Source organism: Montipora capricornis, chromosome 10 (genome assembly GCF_036669925.1).
Source record: "Montipora capricornis isolate CH-2021 chromosome 10, ASM3666992v2, whole genome shotgun sequence".
Taxonomy (NCBI): domain Eukaryota; kingdom Metazoa; phylum Cnidaria; class Anthozoa; order Scleractinia; family Acroporidae; genus Montipora; species Montipora capricornis.
This window is the reverse complement of record NC_090892.1, coordinates 54,936,209-54,956,208: the sequence shown is the minus strand read 5'-3', so window position 1 is coordinate 54,956,208 and position 20,000 is coordinate 54,936,209. Positions and strand designations below refer to the sequence as shown.

The following is a 20,000-nucleotide window of genomic DNA, read 5'->3' as shown; positions in this document are numbered from 1 at the left end:
GGTTGCTACCTGATGCCCCGTCCCAGTACGTCATCTTAGTTCCATTACGTGAAACCCACCATCCAATAGGGTCGCTGTTATTGCTTTTATGAAGCCTCGAATGAAAACACTCATATTTTATAGACTGCTCGCAGTGTTTGGAGACTCTGATAAGACTCTCCAGCTGGGACAGATTCGCTCCGGTGTAATGAATAGCACGAGTGTATGACCCACTGTTTTCGTACCCATCCACCTGTGTTCTGTTCTCACTGTCGTGACTGATAACTGTGACACCAATTCCGTTTTTGTCAGTCATGTCACAAAAGACCTTAAACGACGGCAGACTGGATTCGAGAGGTCCATCAGGATCGATGAAATAATCGCCACTTGCTGCCGTGAAGTTCATCGCGGCCTGTATGGTGCTGCATGATTTTTCTGAGAAAAGGTTAAAATTAGATGGTTGGCCTTTCTATTCAGACGACTGTAGGCATAGGTGGCTTGAGCCCCCTCAAAAATTTTAAATGGGGGGTGGGGAGGGGGGAGGGGGCAAAAAATAATCGACAACCGTTAACTTTGATGTGTGTCAATTGCATTGTATGACTGAATGTCTGTATGGAAGCTGGGAGACTGAACTTAACTTTAAGTATCTAATGACCATCTACAATCTACACAAGATTTAGCTGGTGAGTGTAGCGTGTGGATACATACTAGATTGGTTCCCTAGCGGGCCTAATGTTTGTTTTTGCAGTTGGTGCAAGAAAATGCGACCTCGTACCCAGGGTCTTCTCTGCGCTCGCGAGCTCACTGAGGACCCAAACCCTGCAATAAAAATGTGGTCACTAATTTCTTACAAGTCGACTTCAGCCTACCCCCCAAAAAAACAAACAAACAAACAAAACAAAACAAAACAAAAACAAAAAGAAAGAAAAAAGTTGACAAGGAAGATAAAACAAGGTTTCATAGCTTGGTTTTCAAACTTACAGTATGCACCGAGAACGCAAGGACATTAGGTGAGACACTCGGTTTACGCCGTAGAGCATTTGTGGTCAGAAAGTTAAAGTTTCGGCCAAATTGTAGCTACTGATCGGTAAATGCCATTTACATTCTCATTCCAGAGCCTTTTGACTGACGTCTGTAACGCTTGGTGTAGCCTCGAGCCGAATTTCGTGGAAATGGTCTTTTCCTACTCGCATAGAGCTCTACGATCACTACGAATCGACAAAAACAGTCTCTATCCAAGAATTCTAACGACTTACGTGAAAAGATCGCTATGCCGAAAAAATGGTATCTATGTAATTTGCATAGTGATTAGCGAGAGGCTAGAAATTATTTCCGCAGTGGAAATATACGCCTGCCATAAAAATTATATATGAAGTCTCGTCATATGCGCATCCTCTATGGCTTTATAACCAATTTTTAAAGCACTGCTTGAGCGCTGCACCGATATTGCAGGGATCATCATTGGTTCAAATCCTGTTCGATCCTAATTTTTCGGGCAACTTTCTAAGCGTCGCTCAATTTGGAATCAATAAGCACTCCTAATTTTTTTTCAAAGCCTACAAATTGTTCGTCTTTGAAAAAATTGAGTAGCGCTGATTTAATCCAAACTGCACTCGAAATCATCATCAATCAGTCATGATCAATTTATATCACCATCGAAAACTTATACTAAGCATTAAGAAGTTGTTATACACCGAATGCATAAATCGCGGCCAAAAAAATTTCCTTTTGTTTATGTGCTAATTAGACTCACTAGCCTCGCTCTCAAGCAACATTTCTTTTGTATTTTGTACATGCCTACGAGGCTAGTGAGTCTAATTAGCACATAAACAAACGAATAATGTTTTGGGCGCCATTTAAGCATTCGGTCTATAATACTCTACTTTTTTCTTGTACAGGGAACGAGGACATGTGTGGCACTTTTTCTGGCATGTTCTTTGTTTGCCCTTTCCCGCGTTTTTTTACATTTTTAACTTTTTTTATAGCGGAGCTCGAGCGCGGAGCACCATAGTTAAGAGCATATGGTAACCCATGGATGCGAGAAATTTTGATTTTAGCTATGACGTCATTGACCGTCCGTACGTTCGTTCACTCCTCAATGTATACCAATGCGACCGGTATCACGTGACCATATCACGGGCTCAGGTTTAGACAACAATAACAGCAAGGTGACACACGCTAACACCAACCCGGTTTCACTGGCGAAAAATGTCTGCGCATGAGTCGCGCAATATGGCACTTGATACGTTTCCGGGACTATCATTGGTTCTCGTGAGAAAAGCACTCCCGAGAAGAACAGAAAAGTGGCTGCCGTTTGAAAATCGGCAGCTTGTTGGTTTCCGTTCTTTTTAGAGGGATCAAGGCTAGTTTGAACGCTAGTTTCAAGTGGAATGTATTCTTAGAGAACGTCTATGCTGTGTGAAACGTTTGCAAGTCCAATCCAACTAGTATCCTCGGAAAATTTGCTCCTGGAAAATTTTATTTAGTGGGAATAGAGGGTGATAATGGGGGTGCCCAATTGTCAATTAACTACTATTTTTTCGGCAAATTATCAGTTAACTACTATTTTTTTGGCCAATTGTCAGTTAACTACTAATTTTAGTTATCTATGAACTTTTATGATCTCACAGCGATAATAATTAATTCATAACCCGAATTTTCTTTACTTTAAAACGTCAATCAGTTTTGGGGGTTGAATGGACCTTACTAAAATAAAGATATATTACATTAATTCACAAAACCTCCACCAATAGTGCGTGTTATAAGGTACACACAGTAAAGTTTTCGCCTTAAGTGCAACTGAAAAGAAGATTCAATATTTAAGTCGTATAACCATCAAATAATACCGACCTCATAAATCCAGACGCACAAATGCACGCACTGGTCTTCCGGACCTGGTCGTGCATGTCTTGCTAACTACTTCAAAATCACCTTCTTCGTCACTTTCAGTACCTGAATCAGTCTCGTATTCATCTAGTTGCTGTATCTCCTCTATATCTGTACTTCAGGGACATCAAGGTCGTTAACGAAAGTTAAACTGACTGATTGCAGCTCATCGATGCCATGGGAATGCTCTGACTGCTCAGTGGTCTCAGTGTTTAGGAGTAGGCATTGCTGCGTTGTCAGGAATTGCTTGCTCCCTATTAAACTCCACATAGGAATGTTCTTTTTGCTTGGCCTGAGAATAGACAGCTGGTGGTAAAGCTCCCGCTTTATCTTTAGTTGTTTCGCTTCTCATTGTTCGTTGTCTAACAGGGCGATAGTTCTCCATCCACTCCTTGTCCACGGCTTCATCTTCTTTTGTCACTCTTTGTAGCGCTCGAAGAGCCATAGTTGAGAACGCTGACAAAGGCATGCACGTATCAGGCACGGGATAATACGACCCGTCATGTGTGAAATACTTTGCAGTCCACTTGGTGATTCTTTTGAGCGACTCTTTCACTATCGTTTCAAAGCCTTGGGAGTAGTTCAAAGCACTGAATGTTTCGTGCTTGAAGTGTGAAACCGCATGTAGGTTTTCTACTTGCGTTGTCAAAAGTGTTAAAAGCTCAACTAGGTCAACAATCAGCCTGTTCATTCCTTTGCGTAGCAGGGTGAGAGAATCTTGGGTTTCCTTGGAAACTGTACCCTCTGGACCATTTGCTTCTCTTGACAAATTGAAGCGCTCCTTCACAATTGCAAAATTTTTGGCTTTCCCGTCAATCTTTTCCAGCCGAAACAACTTTAAATGGAAGCCACCGAGTCAGAACTTTTCCGCTTCCTCTTTGATTCCCATGAATTCTATCAAATGTTTGCAGGCTATCTCCATTGAATTATGCTTTTCAATGTTGAACGGTACACGACCGATCCTTCATCATCGCGATAAAAGCTGAGAATAACCTTCACCACGTCACTCGACGCCATCACGAAGATCAAGGTCAAGGCTCCCTGGTGCCTGGTACGACCCTCTTGCGCCTTTCGCTTATAATATCAGTTAGTATGAACTTATTGTCAGTTGACTGTGGAATAGAGCTGCGAAACAGGTGAGTTTTTACGCAATTTTTAATGTAGAAAGTTTGTTGCCACCGGGACAAAAAGTTACTGTAATGTGCAAAAAGAAGGATTCCCAAGGTTTCCGTTCATGTGTGAATTGGCTTGTACCAGGTGGCAGGGAAATGGCGATATTGTGCAACGTGAAGGTTATTTTTTTCTCCGTTACTCCTTACGATCGGCACCTCTACATGAATGATCAATGATTCGATCAGATTTGAATTTGATTTTGAGAGTGATTGTGTCATTGGGAACGTAACTCTAGCATCAAATATTTTAAATAGCTGCTTTTAAGGTAATTATATTCTCTTTTCTGGTCAACATGTTTAAGTTATTATACTTTTTAGCAGTCACAAGTCACCGATCCTTGTCAGTTAGTTTAATTATTTTGTGCGTTGAAATAGTTACCAAGTTATGGATTTGCAATTAATTTGTGTTTAAGGCACGTTTTTGCCACAATCCATATGTTTTATAATTAGTTAAACTAATGTTTGGAAAAACAGAAGTGTAGGTGCATTACTACAGCTATATATATATAGATCATCTATATCTATAGATTCAGATTGGTGATTGTTTGCATGTAACAAATCATTTTTTAATAGACTATTGTTTTGTGGAAGCATTAATGATGTAATTTGGTTTTAGGGGACTGTCATGTGTTGTCGGATCAAGTAATCTGTTTTGAGTCAAGGGATTGTTGACAGTGGATAGTTGTTCCTGAAAGAAAGCATTATTGCCATGGAATCTTTTGGTTACACCCCATATGTCGTTCTTTTCTTAGATGACAAAATTTATTAATATATTACGAGATTTGGAGCTACAGCTAGAAACATTGACAATCCCATGCATAAGGTTTCATTGGGTTTGATAGCAGTAAAATATTTTAGAAAAATGTTTAAAGCTTTTATCATAACTTCTCGTCTTGGTCCTGCTGGACTTCAAATATGCTCTACCATTTTGAACAAGGAACTTGTCAATCAACCTATTATAATATTTGCAATATGATCTTTGGATAGTAATTAATTTCTATTTCTTATCCCTTTTTGTGCAGATATCCTATGTCTCTCACATAGTTACGTAGGTTTAAGTTTTTATTTCCTGTAGTGTATCTTTATTACATTTAGCACATGATCCCACAAGCAAGTATTATTGCTTTAATATTGATTGTGTTTGAATAAAGGATATTGTTGTCTTGTAGGTAAGGCAAAACAGCCTCAGTTGTATTTGCATTATTATTTCTCGATGTTACTTTTAAAGGGAAAAGTGCACATAGTTTACAGGAGTCCAGGAAAAATATTCAAAATATTCATTGATTTGAAGTTCCTGAAGCAGGTAGATCTTGAAGAGTTTATGTCACGATATTTGGAATATACAGCATTTGTATTTGGGAATGGTTAAGTCCACAGAATTTATTTTCTTTATGTTGAGAAGTACTGTAAGAGCTGCCAGGTAACTCAGATGGAAATTTGACAGACCTTAGCTGTAATTCAAATTATTGGTACAGTTTTGGTCGTTAGTGGAACATAATATTTTAATGGGACATGTTTTAGTGAGTGATTATTACCCATTGACTCCTGGGGATTCCCCATTGACGAGTAAAATCGTCTGGTGTTAGACAGAGTAAAATACTAAGTATGGCCGGTTTAGGGGTGAAAGGGTTAAAGTGCTATTATTAGTTTGACTTTCTTTTTCTTCATTTGAACCAAAACAAGTGATTAATCATCACCTCCACCATGCCTTTGTTTGCTTTGCTTTGGCTTTTATAACAAAGTATCAAAGTTGAAGCTGGTGGCTCAAGGAGTAAACTTTGCCACAAAGGCAGGTTAAAAAGACTAAAATGGTATTTGAGTATTATTGTAGAACAAATTTGCCTATATCATTAAAGTCATTCAATCAATGGGAATCCAAACATGAGGATGCAGTTTGCTCAAAAGAGGTCTTCCCTATAACAATGGCAGGCCACTTCTGAATTCTTTTAAAAACAACCCTTAAAGGTAACAGAACCTTGTTTTGTGCAGTGGACGTAGGCTAAAGAAATATGACCCCTTCGAGGAAGCAGTTCTAAAGTGACCAATGACTGGCATTTTATAATTCATAGGTAAAAGTTATTTGCTCGTGTACCAAATTGTCCTACAGTTCCAGTCGTTTTTCAGATTGATAGCCTTAAATGTACTGAAGCAACTCTGCCAACTGTTTAGTCTGAGCATCATAAGCAGTATAAATCCACATTTTTTTTCCTCCAAAAAGGAACAACAAGAACCCCTGTCATTTTGTAAGGGAGTCCCCCTTGCGGCAGTTTGTTTACTTTACTACCATTGTTTAATACTAACCAGGGACTAAAGCAGGGATGGAAATACATTACAGTTTGGAAAAATATGCCCACTTTTTTTACTTCTTACACTTACTGCATTCTACTTTAATTTATTCATCCTTGGAAATGGTAGGAATGATTAGTATTCTTTAAAGCAATTGCTAAAAGTTCATTGCACCTAATGTTGAAATATTTTTTACATATGGAAAGGTAACAGGAGTTATTTCTGTGAAGTCTTATCCAGAAAACTCCAACATGGGATTACACCCCTTTCAAATGTAGCTTTGTATGCCTTTGCTCAATGACTTTGAACAATTATTACAGGAATATGAAGTTATGGAATTTTGTAAAAGTTAAATCTCATGGAAGGGGATTAAAATTATTGAAACCACTGTGTTGCAACCAGAGTCCACAAAGAGGGAATAAATAATTTATTGCACTGGAAGTAATTAGTAGGCCAGCATGAAATTTGTTTTGGATGATGGCACTGAATCACTGTCAACAAGTTTTTTAAACTTTGAAGTACCTAATTTTATATCCTCCTGCTGTTTCATTGCTGGAAGGTAAAATCAATTCTTGATTGATTATTTTTGTTTTCACATTAACCTACTAAAATGTGATGAAAGCATATTGTTAGCTGTAGTAATATTTTGTTACAGTAAAATCCACTCTGCTAGTGAGCTGGATTTCTGATCAAATTTTTAACTTGTAATATTGTGGTTTTGGCTATTCAGAGTTAACCTAATCTGTGTTTATTTCTATAATTTGGAGGGAAGCAAACAATTGGCATTTTGCTTGAAATGACTATAGCAAAATATAATTGCAACTAAAAGGTTTCCTTCTAGTGTACCCAATATGACGTGCAATGACATGTTATGTAGGATATTGTTAATTATTGCTGCTAAATTCACTTTAAAATTTATTTTTGAACAAATGAAATAAATTTGCCTCAATGGACCACTTGAATGGCAATTTAACAACTTAATTTTGAAAAAAAATGCAAAAATCTTAACATTTTCTGTTAGATGCAGGCCCCCGCGGAAACCGCGTGTAAATATTTAGTCGGAAGATAAACCATATTTGGAAATTTGTATGGTATCTTTTTTGTTCCACTTTTTAAAAGGTAAACGCATTAATTGTAATCAAGATGGTACTCCATTAGCCGGTAAGCTCCACAAACGAATTTCCACTCAAACACTGACACAGCAACCCAGACTCGCGTTGACCTTGAAATTTTTAAAGAAATTTCCCTCGTAGCACTGTTGGCTGAAAAGAGAATTTCGCTGGCATAAAAACGCACTATGCAGTCAAAACATTCGCCCGTTTTACTGGCTTGAAAACGGTTTTTTTTTAAATGGACGGAGATCTGATAAACACCCGATGGCAGCCATGTTTGCGTTGAGCTATTGAAGTCACATGACAAGGCCTCGACCAATTAGCCTTTTTTCGCCAGTGAACAACCCGGTGTGCCCAACACATCACGTATGCGCATTAACCATTTCACCGGTCAATTAGCAACCAGCTCTTTTTTTTTTTTTCGTGAAAAACACCTTTATTCGGAAGATAAAAAAACCCTATTTACAATCATCATAAGAAAAGGAAAGGAAAAGGAAAATCAAACATTCGAAAATTAAAAAAAAAAAATAAAAATAAAAAAACAGGTAAACACATAATACGAAAGATAACAAATTAAACAAGAAAATCAAAGATTATTTTACTCGGTCCGGGCGAGTCAGCTTGCGAGCCGGCGGACCCTCAGAGTCTAATAATTTAGCGGGAGGACGTTTTAAAGGCTTCTTGGAACTGGACATCTTCTTCAAAACATTGCGCTGAAAAGACGAAACATAATCAGTCGACAGAGCACTATAAGAGTCAGGATGCAAACGGAACTTCTCAATAGAAACAGTAACAAAGTTAACAACATCGAAAGTAGGGAAATCACGATGAGGAATATCACGTAAGGCTGCGACAGGGCTCGAAGCAACAGATGAAACACGAGTTGGGGCACAAACAGCATCCGACGCAGAAATACTAGGAACAGGAGATGGCACAGCATCAGGCGAAACAGAGACAGGTGAGGCAGGCGGTACAGCTGACGAAACAAGAGGAGCAGGTTGCACAGAAGCTTTAACATCACAAACAGGAGATGGCACAGAGGCAGGCGAATCGGAGACAGGAGACAGCACAGGAGGAGCAATTGGAACATCAGGAACAGGAGCAGAAACAGGAGCCAAGGGAGGAGGAGGAGCTGCCGAGGTAACAACCTCCTCATCCCCAGACATCAACTGATCTTTTTCTACCCCCTCGGAGGCCTCGGAACAAGCCTCCTCAGGAGGGACATAGTCAGAACTTCCATCATCTTCAGCGGCAAGGATAGTGTCATACAAGGCTTCAGTTCTTGGATCGACGGCGCCCCATGAAAGCCAGCCTGCACTCCCGAGTAAGGTGGCCGGGCTGACGGCAGCACCAGCACAGGCCAGGAGCGGGCAGGAGGGGCCACGGTGGCCGGATTCAAGGCAGATGACGCAGTAGACGGGCTGACGGGGGTACCAGACACGACAATTTGAATTACCAAACGAGATGAAGTACGGAATATCGCGGTCTAAGGCCATCTCAAGCACACGATTGCCATTGTAAATAGCGGAAAAATAAGCAAAAGTGCTACGCCGGACAGTCAAAACCTGGCCGTAAGACTGGAAGAAGGACTTAACATCGTCATAAGAAACTTCGGACGGCAGATCACGAACATGGACAGAACGAAAACGAGAATCAGCTCGAACGACACACACTTCAACATCACCGCAGGTAAGACCAGAGGACATCAACTCAACACAAAATACTGGATCTTTAAAGGTCAAGCGAACACGACCGCCACGCATAAAGTGAACAGTAACCAGGTTTTCAGGATCGACTGCATCTAACAAAAGTGGTAACACCTCTGATGAACCAGTGCTCGGATAGACTGAGTCTGGAAACTGGAGCACGACGCTGTTTGGACACTGAAGGACCGACATGACGAAGACAAGTTAGGGAGGAGGCTATGCCGTTCCCTCCCGGCAGGTACTTAGAACAAGCACTCCAAAAGCAAACGAAAAAGCCAATTGAAAACCACAATCGTAGAAACGTCGGCCTTATGGGCCTCACCAGCATGGCGTAGGGGGGTCAGTTTAGCACCCCTTTAACTGGCAGCCTCACATGCCATACATGTACATGGTCGGGAACAGCAAAACTGTTCTCCCACATTGCTTTTATTGTTGTTTTTAATTTACCTGACACAGCCGATCTCTTAATGTGATCCACCTTTCCACACGCTTGCAGTACGAGAACAGTTTGGCAGTTCCGAACCCAGCTTACCACATGTATGGCATGTGAAGCTGCTACTTAAAGGGGTGCTAAAAATAGCCTACTGGTATTTTAACTACGCCCTGCTGATGAGGCCCAAAAGGCCGACGTTTGTACGATTGTGGCTTTGAATAGACCGCTGTGGATATATTAAAATTCAGTCCTAAACAAAAGACATCATCTTCGAGGTTCTCGGGAATAAACTCATACAAATCCTTATATTTATTCCCCAGAGCCTTGAGATGATGCCTTTTGTGTAGGAGGGAATTTTAATATATCGAAAGTGGTCAATTGGCTTTTTCGTTTGCTTTTGGAGTGCTTGTCCTAAGTACCTGACGGGAGGGAACGGCATAGCCTCCCCCCTAAATTGTTTTCGTCGTGTTGGTCCTTCAGTGTCCGAACAGCGTCGTGCTCCAGTTTCCAGAGTCAGTCTATACGAGCACTGGTTCATCAGAGGTGTTACCACTTTTGTTAGATGCAGTCGATCCTGAAAACCTGGTTACTGTTCAGCTTTAGTGTGGCGGCCGTGTTCGCTTGACCTTTAAAGATCCAGTATCTTGTGATGAGTTGCTAAGATCTAGTGTAGTTCTTGCCGGAAGGCTACGGCCAAGTACCACTGTACTATGGTACTCTTTTCAAGTCCGTGTGAGGCGGGCACAGAACAGTTTCGGCTGTGTGTCCGTTCTCACGGGGAGGGATCACTAGGGCCTTTTGTTTCATTTTGTATCCCTTTTTGTTTAACCGGACTGGACTCTTGTGAAATACTTTATTATGTACACCATTGGGAGCCCCTCTTACTTGAAAATTTCACTATGGATTGGACTAATGGATTACGATTTTTGATCACGAGATTTGAAGATATTGAGGAAATTTTGGAAGCACTGTATTGTATCACTGAAACCAAGATTAAGGAAATGTGGAATGAAAATAGAGAATCGGACAATGGATTATGGAACAGGTTTTTTGCCAAAGGACAGGTTTTTTTTTTTGAGTTAGCTGGGGATCTCTTCAAGGAAACTGCTTAGTTCAGGGACTTTGTCGTTAGGGCTCCAGCGAAAGGATTTTTGGAACTATCATCCTCAAGGAAGCAAGGCGTTTGAGATGATTATGGAACTTATACTTTGAATTTTGAAGCTAAGAGTTTTGTAAATGTGGATTTGAATAAAGTCTCTTTCAAAAAAAAAAATAATAACAATAACAAATCTTGTGATGAGTTGATGTCCTCTGGTCTTACCTGCGGTGATGTTGAAGTGCGTGTCGTTCGAGCTGATTCTCGTTTTCGTCCTGTCCATGTTCGTGATCTGCCGTCCGAAGTTTCTGATAAAGAAACAGGTTTTGTCTGTCCGGCGTAGTACTTTTGCTAATTTTCCCGCTATTTACAATGGCAATCGTGTGCTTGAGGTGACCTTAGACCGCGATATTCCGTACCTCATCTCGTTTGGTAATTCAAATTGTCGTGTCTGGTACCCCCGTCAGCCGGTTTACTACTGTGCCGGCGCTGCCGTCAGCCCGGCCACTTGGCTTGGGAGTGCAGGCAGGCTTGGGGCGCCGTCGATCCAGGAACTGAAGCCTTGTATTACACTGTCCTTGCCGCTGAAGATGATGGAAGTTCTGACTATGTCCCTCCTGAGGAGGCTTGTTCCGAGGCCTCCGAAGGGATAGAAAAAGATCAGTTGATGTCTGGGGATGAGGAGGTTGTTACCTCGGCAGCTCCTCCTCCTCCCTTGGCTCCTTTTTTCTGCTCCTGTTCCTGATGTTCCAATTGCTCCTCCTGTGCTGTCTCCTGTCTCCGATTCGCCTGCCTCTGTGCCATCTCCTGTTTGTGATGTTAAAGCTTCTGTGCAACCTGCTCCTCTTGTTTCGTCAGCTGTACCGCCTGCCTCACCTGTCTCTGTTTCGCCTGATGCTGTGCCATCTCCTGTTCCTAGTATTTCTGCGTCGGATGCTGTTTGTGCCCCAACTCGTGTTTCATCTGTTGCTTCGAGCCCTGTCGCAGCCTTACGTGATATTCCTCATCGTGATTTCCCTACTTTCGATGTTGTTAACTTTGTTACTGTTTCTATTGAGAAGTTCCGTTTGCATCCTGACTCTTATAGTGCTCTGTCGACTGATTATGTTTCGTCTTTTCAGCGCAATGTTTTGAAGAAGATGTCCAGTTCCAAGAAGCCTTTAAAACGTCCTCCCGCTAAATTATTAGACTCTGAGGGTCCGCCGGCTCGCAAGCCGACTCGCCCGGACCGAGTAAAATAATCTTTGATTTTCTTGTTTAATTTGTTGTCCTGTGATAAGTAATTAGTTTTTTCTTTCGTATTATGTGTTTACCTGGTTTTTTATTTTCGAATGTTTGATTTTCCCTGGAGAGATATTTTTCTAGTACTTTTTTTTTTCTTATGATGATTGTAAATAGGGGTTTTTGTATCTTCTGAATAAAGGTGTTTTTCACGAAAAGAAAAAAAAAGAGTGGGTTACTAATTGACCGGTGAAATGGTTAATGCGCATGCGTGATGTGTTGGCCTCACCGGGTTGGTGTTAGCGTGTGTCACCTTGCTTTTATTGTTGTCAGGTTTAGAGTACTTTTGCCCAACATGGGGGCCATACACTCCAACAAGTTCATTGATGCAGCTATGGGACATCCATGTTATGGTCAATTGACACCTGTCAAAATAAGGTATCTGCTAACCTGTATCACGTGACCATATTGCGGGTTCAAATTTAGCGCTCATCGAGATCAGCTTTTTTTAAAGTTGAACGCTGACCAGGTACTGGATTTGATCGCAGGTTTAAACACGGTTAACTTCCTGTAATCGAAACACCTAAACATAAACGAGGCTTAATTATTCGCGCGCTTTTTGTGGCTTGACGCAGCTACACGACCATACTACGTACTGGGATGGCACTTAACTAAAAAAAGACAATGTTTACTAATTTAAGGAAGCTTTTTTGTCAAGAGCCCAAAAAAAGGCGCATGCGCAACTAGTCCCAATCATCTGCAGCGCGTTTCAGTACAAAACATGCTAAAACTCTCAGGAAACAAAAGGAAGAGGCAGCTTTTTGCCGGATGGGAACCGTCTCATCATTTTTCGTAAATTGTAGCATGGAATTTCTGTTTGGACAAAAAATGGAACTGGTATTTTGAAAAGTGTATCAAAGGAGGGCCTTATGATGTCATATGTTTTTTTGAGCAATATGCATGCTACAGATTTTGTGTTAGACTGTTCTCGTACTGTAGCGTTAAAAGTTTGAGAAAAACATAGTTAATTTGCTTAGTTTTTAGGCAGTTTCTGTTTTGGTCACTTGATTTTCCAAATATGGTTGTGAGTCGAACCAGGCAAAGAAATACACTTGGCAAAAAAAGGATAACTGTAGAGTTGAAGAGACTCGAGAAATGACTATTTGAAGGGGTCCATAGCAACAGCTTGGTAGTTAAGTGCTACCCCCCTTAAGAGTCCACGATTTTTGTGTTCAGGTGAAAAACGGTTTTTTCCCTGCGTTTTTCGCCGGTTTCAATCCATTTTTGAAGTATATAGCTGTGGTCAGGACCACACTGGTGGCTAAGCAGTTCTTAAAGTCAAGCATCGGAGAGATATAAATAAAGCTGATTATTTATTTTTAATTTGTTTAGAGCTGCTTTTTGCCCTGTATTGCAATTTTTGGCACATTTTAAGAAGATTTTAAATTTTGAATCTGATAAGGTTGTATTATGCCTGGACGACCTACAGAAAAGCAGAAACGAAAGGAGGAGAAAGAGAACGAGAACGAAAAAACAGTATAGCAAATAATTTTCTTGGAGACTAAACCATTTGCTATTTTTACGGATGAGTTCTTTCAAGGGATGAGTATTTTTAAAAAGCGGTTTAATCGTTTTTTCCTTTAATTCGGGAATGGAACTCGAATTTTTATTCTCAACTGGAATTAAATAACAATTATCGGTACTCTTTTGGACATAAAGAAATAGTTCATTTGTTTGTTTATTTTGCTGTAAAATGCGAGTGAACAAGTGCTTTTTTAATCCGTTTTCCCAATTGTTTTTCGATGTGCCTCGACAGTGACAAAAAAAATTGCCCTTTAATGTTATCGCAATGAGTTCTCGTAAAATTGAGGAGAAATATCACTAGCTTGTGTTTTCAGAAGTTTGCTTAAGGCACGTACAGGAATTTGTACGTAAATTTGTTGGAGATTTTGTTTGTACTTTCTAGGTTGCCGTATTTTGCTGATTCTTGTCGTTCAAAGCCAAACTGGCGTGTTTCAATATGAGAAAAAAATCAAAATGTGATTGATCTCGTTCTCAGAGATAAAGTGGAATAAAACTCTAAGGAAGACCATTTAACCTTGAACTGACAAAGTTTCCCAACGATCTGTCACATCACGAGCTAGTACGTCTGTGATTTCTAATTTTACCGTGATTCCTATTTTACATTTTGTCGACAATTGACCCACGATTGACTCTGAAATGGCTTTTTTCTCTTTCGTTCACTTGCATTCTCGACCCCAGAGCTCTTCTCTTGACCGAGGGAGAGAAGAACTCTGGGGAACCCTGAAACAAAGTGTCTTCTCATTGGTTTTCATGAAGAACAATCAAAAGCGTCTCTAATTGGTGCGTTCATGTTAGCACGAGGAGTGAACAGGCGCTGTAAGGTTCAAATAGCCAATTTGTGGCTGTAAGAACCCTACGGCGCATGTTCTCCTACACAGAGTTTCCCAGAGCCTTGGGTCGATACGAGAATGGTTCGCTTGCTGAGGATATGTTTGTTTTCCTTTAAAACTCATGCGATTCAAGAAACATTCATTGCAATGAATTTTTCTATAGAAGAAATCAAAGAAAATTATTTAATTAAGCAGTCACCGGAAACACCTAGACGTGAACAATTCCAAAACCCTTTATTTTTACTAACCCTACAGCCAGTAGGGAAAAATAAACTCGGGAGCTCCGCTTTTAGGCTTGGCTAAATCTACATATTATGCTTTTTTAGTTGTATTATCGCTCTGATTCACTGTAATGGGTTTTCACTTTGGACTCATAGTATTGCAACATTTCTGCAAGGTCTACGTCACCGCGCATGTCCGTCTTGTCTGCAAGGTTAACTCGCCTCAAACTTATTAAATCCTGCGAGGAACAACCATTTTATTTTTGCTGATGTGGGAATTTTGAGCTAAAGTTTTAGCTCCTTCTACGAACTAGAAAGAGTCATAAAGAACTATGTACCAAAAAACTGGGCCAAACTCGGAAAATTCTGTATTCAACTTTGGTGGTGATACCTTTGCATTGGTTTCCTGAAATACACTTGCATCGGAACCCTCTCAAAGTGAATCCAGCTTGGCACTTGCAATCATTACCACAAGGGTTGTTGGTGCAGGGATTCTGAAATGAAGAGCGATGAAATGAAGACGGCTGATAAATAAGACAATAAGACAATCGAACAAAAAAATTTATCTTCATTTAACTTGAGAACTGAGACCGAAAAAAGTCACTAAACTTACAGAAATGCATTCATGTAATTAGATGCAAACCAATTTTGATACCCAACACGAATTATCCCTTTAGAGTGGTTTTCAATTGAGTGTCGAAAGTAATTGGCAAATTGCTTTGGTTTATGATTAGTTCACTCAGTGATTGGTTCAAAGTTCTCACGCCACTTTTTCAACCAATCAGAAGTGAAGCCAAAACCAATCGTGCACATTTTCCCGCGCTTTGTGTCGGCTACGTGTAATTACTTCGAGTTTTGATTGGTTTACCAGATTTCCTCCGTCCTTTCTGATTGGCTAAAGTAATTACTTTGGTTTTGGTTTTACGACACTCAATTGAAAATCGCTCTAACGTAACAATACCTTTTGGTGAAGAGTTACATTTTTTCAGGAAAGCTTATTTTATACGCTTTAGAGCAAGTTTCAATCGAGTGTCGTAAAACAAAAACCAAAGTAGATACTTTGGCCAATCAAAAAGGACGGAGACAATCCAGTAAACCAATCAAAACTCGAAGTAATTACAAGTAGCGGACACAAAGCGCAGGAAGATGTGCACACACGAGCCACGATTGGTTTTGCTTTCACTGCTGATTTGTTCAAAAAGTGGAGCGAGAACTTTGAACCAATCTGACTGAGTGAAGTAATGCAAAACCAAACAATTCGCTAATTACGTTATTTTAGGGTGTTTTAGGGTAAATCTTTAGTTAAACAAGAGTTTAAAACTAGAAAATGGTAATGTGGAATTCTTTTACTGATAAAATTATTGTTACATTACAAAGCAGATGATTTTGACCAAAAACGACCTTTATGCGGCGGTTTGCCATAAACTTGAAAAACGTAGGGCCAACGTTTTTAACCTAACCTAGGGCTAACCCTAACCCTAATTACCCAAATGCAACCCGTTTCAATTTTTTTTGTCGTTATTCTGCTGTCATGTTATATTCTAATGTTCGGCATCTTTCCTTCATTTATGGTGGAAATTGGTCAAAAAGATATGGAACATACGGAAGCTACGAAAGGGATCGGACATCTTTTTTTGTTTTTCGAAACTAAGAGAATTTCAGACTGAAATTGGAGTTTTTGTGAGGAATATACGCTAACTCCTAGAGACACTGAAGACTCGCTGAGCTCCACATTTTAAAACCACATTTTAATGTTTAGTTCTTAAAAAGCTTCTCCGCAATACAATTAAAACGAAACAGAACATAGCCACAGTTCCACGATAGTCGTCACACAACGCTCTCATTTGCTTGTTTTCGCAAAATTGTTTTCAATGATGTCGTGTTTTTTATCGTGATATCGGATTCGAGCCTTTGACGTCCGAATAGAATCACGTGCGACTCTAACTTTACTAGCTACAAACCGTTTGTAGTAAAGACAGACAACAACATGACATCAACAAGAACAAACAAGCAAATGAGAACCTTGCGTGACTGCGTGACGATCATCGTGGAATTTTTACTGGGTTGCCAGTATGGCAATCCTAGTCGGAAAGTGGGTGGGATTTGTTTGTTTTATTATTTTTATTATTTTTTATTTTTCCCTGTCGGTAAAAGTCTTGCCTGTCACTCCCCTGGTAAGTGCTGTCTTTGTGCATAGAGCCTTCTGCGCGTATTTTCTTAGGATCGAGAGGGTAGTGGAAATGCGTAGATTTCTCTGGTGGACACAGGAGAATCATTCACTTAGCCTGCAATGGCGTCGAAAGTCATGTAACGCTAATGGCGTTTTAGTGGATCCTTAAACAATATATACCCTTGTGGAGCTCAATAATGGAAAGTCAGTTGGATAAACTAGGCAGGCGGTGAAAAACCAACACCTGGAATCTCAAAAGCGACGAGTAATGGACTTCGACAACAATCTATCGCCCGTCGAGCCGAAATCAAAATGAGCTGTATTTCTAAAATAATATTTTGCCAAGTGTGCTGTTATGTAGAACACCGAAACCAAATGGAAAATTCTCTGGTAACTTATGGGTTCAACAAAGACAGAGAACGAATCGAACACCTTACGTGGATCTGTGATCAACTCTGTACAGTCTTCAGGTAAAAAAAAATAATTGGAAATGTGACAGCCAAGAATTATTTGAAAGAAAGCTTGTCGTGTATTTTGTGCTTTATTATTCAAGGAAAAGGTTCTTCATGGAAACGGTTTGATCCTGAAATTTAGTTTGTTGCAATATTGCGCATATTTGACACGATTGAGTTTCTTCTCTTCACACACATAATGAAATACAAGGGGTTAAGCCTCTAATAGCAAATATGTTGTTTGTTTCAAAAAACTGTTCGCTGGAAAAGGTGGCCTTCATGAAGTCATCATGTTTTATGATATGCGAGCTTAACTGGATAGTTTTTGTGGCAATAGTAAAGCATTTTCTTGTCAAAATGAGGTTAGCGTCTTTCTGGTGTGTTAACTGAATTAAATCGTGAGTTTGTATTTGCCGTCTGCCGCGTAACTTGGATTGCCGCTCTCAAAATGACCGCCAGAACCTACTTTTTGCGTAGAATAAGCTTTTAGTTCGCATTTGTTAGCGTTAATAGTATTTTTGTTTTGGTCTCCCATCCAGACACTAACCCCGCCGGACTCCTAGGAATTAACTTCAGTGATTACAAAGTTGTCAGATGCTCAGAGGGCACGCTTAAACTTGTGGTGAAAAGAAGTTGTGAGGGAGCTTGAAAATTATCAACATGTCAGCCCAGAAGCCAATGTTTCTCGCTTTTCTTTTATTTGTTATTCTTCAGAGACTGGAATGCTGTAGTTCAATACTACACAATTCAGTGCCTTCTGATTTTCTGTAACACGTACCACACGCAACCCAGTGTATGCTTCACAGAAGCATCTCGTTATTCAAGGAAAAGGTTCTTCTGGAAAGGGTTTGAACCTGAAGTACATGGTAATTTGACACGATTGAGTTTCTTGTCTTCACGCACGCAATGGAATAGAAAGAGGTTTTCGCCTCTAAGAGCAAACATGTTGTTTGTTTCAAAAAATTGTTCGCTGGAAAAGGTGACCTTTATGAATTCATCATGTTTTATGATATGCGAGCTTAACTGGATAGTTTTATGGCAATAGTAAAGCATTTTCGTGTCAAAATGAGGTTAACATTTTTCTGTTGTGCTAACTTAATTAAATATAAATATACATTCTGCCTCGTGAGTTTGTTGTTCTCGTTAACCAGCAATAGCGTCGAAAGTCATTGCAACGCGAATGGCGTTTTAGTGCATCTTATGTTGTTTGTTTCAATAAAATGTTTCGCTGGAAAAGGATTCTGTGATATTTTCTGCCTTTGTGAATTATAATATCACGTTGTGTATTGAATTTTCGAGCTTTTAAGTTCGTATCACGTTTCAACACGTATCACGTGCACGTTCCTCCCGTATTACGTTTCAACCTTAAAAGGTTGAAACGTGATACGGGAGGATATTTTTAGTATTGCCTGTAAGCAGGAAAGGTTTCACGAAAACAAAGAGATCTGTTGGAAGCGTGCTTGAGTTTCAACAAAATGAGCTCCAAAATCAACAAAAAATTGTGACGCCGATGAATAATAAAGTAGCTGCTATTTCCAAAATAATGGAATTACCTGGTGATAAATAACCTCGTCTTGGAGAGCCAATTTTTGACTTTACAGAAACAAACCTCACTCAGAGTTTGGGCGATTGTGATCTTTGTTTTGAATTCGCTCATTTATTGTCAAACTTTATAACACTTGACAGAAAAATAAACTTACGAAAACCCGGTATCTTGCCATCATTTGACACAGATGCTTTGCTATTTGGCGAGTAAACATGCCGCAGTAACTTATTCACGGCGCTGAATTCCGGCGATGTCACTTTCAATTTTGCGATTTATTTGTGCAACCAAAAGTACAATAATAAAATTGAACGTAGAAAAAATCTCCCAAAATGTTTGTCGCTGATCGTAACTTTTTATATTCTATGTTCACGGTTCAAAATTAATGTTGTCAGTCATGTCGTAAATATGTTATTCTCGAGCGACCGTCCTGGAAACTTCCTTCTGCTCTTCTAAAAACTGTGTATCAATTTACTTTTGCATCAATATTTTTTTTTGCGTAAAGCAAGCTAACAAAATCTGTACCTTGCTGAGTTCGCATTTTGTTAGCGTTAATAGTATTTTCGGTCCAATGCTTCTGCTTTACGAAGGTGTATGGTCACCCATCCAGATACTAACCCGGCCGGACTACTAGTAAGTAACTTTAGTAAATTTTAGTATTACAAAGCTGCTCAGAGGGCACGCTTCAACTTTTGGTGAAAGAAGTTGTGAGGGAGCTTGAAAATTATCAACATGTCAGCCCAGAAGCCAATGTTTCTCACTTCCCATTTATTTTCTTCAATCTTTCTGGATTCAGTACTTTGCTAGTAACCACATGTCTTCTCAGGCTATTTACCCAAGACTTCTACCATGGCACTACAATGACAGACAATACCCAAACAAAAGAGGACAGGAATTTCTTCTTTCTGACAAATGATTAATTAATAGGCCGGTAGCCAGGTTTTTAACCTCAGAAAAGGATCTGTTACGAACGTGTGAGGACCTGTGAGCCAAAGGGCCTCTGCTGGTATGACTTCTGGGTGACCCCTTAAATGACCTTACATGGTCTTAATGACCCCCCAACTTGAAAAAAATTGTCTGAAACGGTGTACGTACCACAGGCAACCCAGTGTACCTTCACGGAGGGTCTAGTTTCCTCAAGAAATGATCATTACAATGCTATTTTAAAGGGTGGAGCTCAACGAGTTTTCCGTGTTTCTGGCAGTTGGCGTATATTTCATAAACTCCAATTTCAGCATTTTCAGAAATTATCTTAATTTCGAAAAACAAACGTAACTCCGATTTTCGGAAAGACTAAGTCAGAGGCTCA

The 20,000-nt window shown here is 39.9% G+C and overlaps 1 protein-coding gene across 1 annotated transcript in view; it reads right to left on the bottom strand.

The window, feature by feature from the left end:
* LOC138019528 (contactin-associated protein 1-like) overlaps positions 1-20,000 on the bottom strand; it is a 31,933-nt gene that overhangs the window by 3,200 nt on the left and 8,733 nt on the right. Inside the window, exons 3-4 of the mRNA XM_068866354.1 lie at positions 14,918-15,020; positions 1-414 (exon numbers count right to left, since the gene is read on the bottom strand). The exon at positions 1-414 is cut by the window's left edge and continues 3,200 nt beyond it. Of these exons, the coding sequence (XP_068722455.1) occupies positions 1-414; positions 14,918-15,020 (517 nt within the window). The remainder of the gene's footprint in view (positions 415-14,917; positions 15,021-20,000) is intronic.